This window comes from Bison bison, unplaced genomic scaffold (genome assembly GCF_000754665.1).
Source record: "Bison bison bison isolate TAMUID 2011002044 unplaced genomic scaffold, Bison_UMD1.0 scf7180017864037, whole genome shotgun sequence".
NCBI classification, from domain to species: Eukaryota; Metazoa; Chordata; class Mammalia; order Artiodactyla; family Bovidae; genus Bison; species Bison bison.
This window is the reverse complement of record NW_011494609.1, coordinates 7,065,125-7,066,740: the sequence shown is the minus strand read 5'-3', so window position 1 is coordinate 7,066,740 and position 1,616 is coordinate 7,065,125. Positions and strand designations below refer to the sequence as shown.

Here is a 1,616-nt window from a genome sequence, read left to right as displayed (position 1 = left end):
CCAGCGGAGGGCGTGGTCTCCAGGACAAGTTACTGCGCCCCCAGCACCCTCCCTGCCCTCCCCAATCCGCCTTTAAACTGAGCACAGTCCCGTAAAATGAAGCCCAGGTGGCCCCCCACGTCACCCCAGCACCCCCACGCCATCCCCACACTTGCCCAAGCCTAGGGGATGGACACAGCTGCCTTCCTCGGGGTCAGCATTCGCCCTCCGACCACGGTGGAGGTAGCAGGAAGTGGGGCCTGGACGCGGCAGGGCAGGGCCCCCACTCCCACCTTTGCTCCAGGAGACCCTGCGCCTGAAGGAGAAGGAGGGCTGTCCACAGGCCTTCCACGCGCTCCTCTCGTGGCTCCTGACCCAGGACACCGGCGCCATCCTGGACTTCTGGAGGGTTCTTTTCAAGGACTACAACCTGGAGAGATACGCCCGGCTGCAGTCCATCCTGGACACCTTCCCCAAAGGTGGGGGGCACCGGGGGCTGGGATCCTGGCCGGCTTAGCCTCCTTCAGAGGGTTGGGGCAGCTGGAGTCGGCTTCTGGGCCCCAACTGGACTGTAAGAGGGGAGGGATGGGATGTTTAGGGAGCCCCTGACGTTGCCTAGACCATCTTGGGTTCTAAGAGACCAAGGGTCAGGCCTCACTTCCCTGAACGAGGCGTCAGTTCTGGGCTTGAGCTCGGCCCTTGGCCCTGCACGTGCCCCGCAGATGTGGACCTCAGCCAGCCCCGGAAGGGGAGGAGGTCCCCGGCTGGTCCCAAGGCCACTGTGCTGCTGCCCAGGCCCCCCACCAAGAGGAAGGCACTCGAGGAGCCGCGGACTGCCCCACCAGCAGCCCCGTCCCCAAGGGGCACCTCCAGTCCAGGTACTCCATTTGAGAAGCTGGTGGGGTCACAGATCCCCTGCGGAGCTCCACACACACCCCCCCAGACCGCACCCCTCCCTGACCACCCCCTCCCAACCAGCTTCGGGAGCATCTGTCCCTCCTATTGACCAGCCTGGCAGAGGTCTCTCCAGGGACATGGGTGAGCCTGGCAATCCATGCTGCCCCCGAGCCCCCTGGGTAGGCAGACAGGTGTTCTTCCTTTTTCTTGATGTGGACACCAGAGCTGGGTAAAGCAAGGGGATCCACCAGAGTCTGGGAGTCCCCTGCTGGGGCTCTCCCACCTGCCCCTCAGCCTTGGCCCAGCAGAGGAAAGAGGGCCAGGCTGTCGGTTCTCCCCTCACCCAGCCAACACAGGCTCCCAAACCAAGACCAAGCCCGCCAAGAAGCCTGAGAGCAATGCAGAACCACAGCGCCTCCCGCTGGGCAATGGTAAGCCAGGCCCGAGGTCCTGGGGTCAGGGGCCATCCTGGGAGCTGGGACCATGCTGGCCTGGAGTCACCCCACCTGTGCCCATCCAAAATGCCCCGACCGTCAGGGCCAGCTTGGACTCTGCTTCCTCCAGAGAATTCTCCTTGTCCCTTGGCTGGACACAAACTGGGACCCTAGAGACCTCTCGTGGCCGGCTGGTGCCAACCTGTGGGCCAGCTGGTGCCAACCTGTGGGCAGGCCCTGGGGACCCTTCCCCCTCCCAGCACTGTCCAGGGTCATGTCCCAGGGTCCCTGTTCATTCCAGATCGG

At 64.5% G+C, this 1,616-nt stretch overlaps 1 protein-coding gene across 1 annotated transcript in view; it reads left to right on the top strand.

Moving 5' to 3' along the window:
* Positions 1 to 1,616, top strand: part of AIRE (autoimmune regulator) — a 12,298-nt gene that overhangs the window by 1,882 nt on the left and 8,800 nt on the right. Inside the window, exons 4-6 of the mRNA XM_010835001.1 lie at positions 230 to 458; positions 702 to 857; positions 1,233 to 1,307. Coding sequence (XP_010833303.1) covers positions 230 to 458; positions 702 to 857; positions 1,233 to 1,307 — 460 coding nt within the window. The remainder of the gene's footprint in view (positions 1 to 229; positions 459 to 701; positions 858 to 1,232; positions 1,308 to 1,616) is intronic.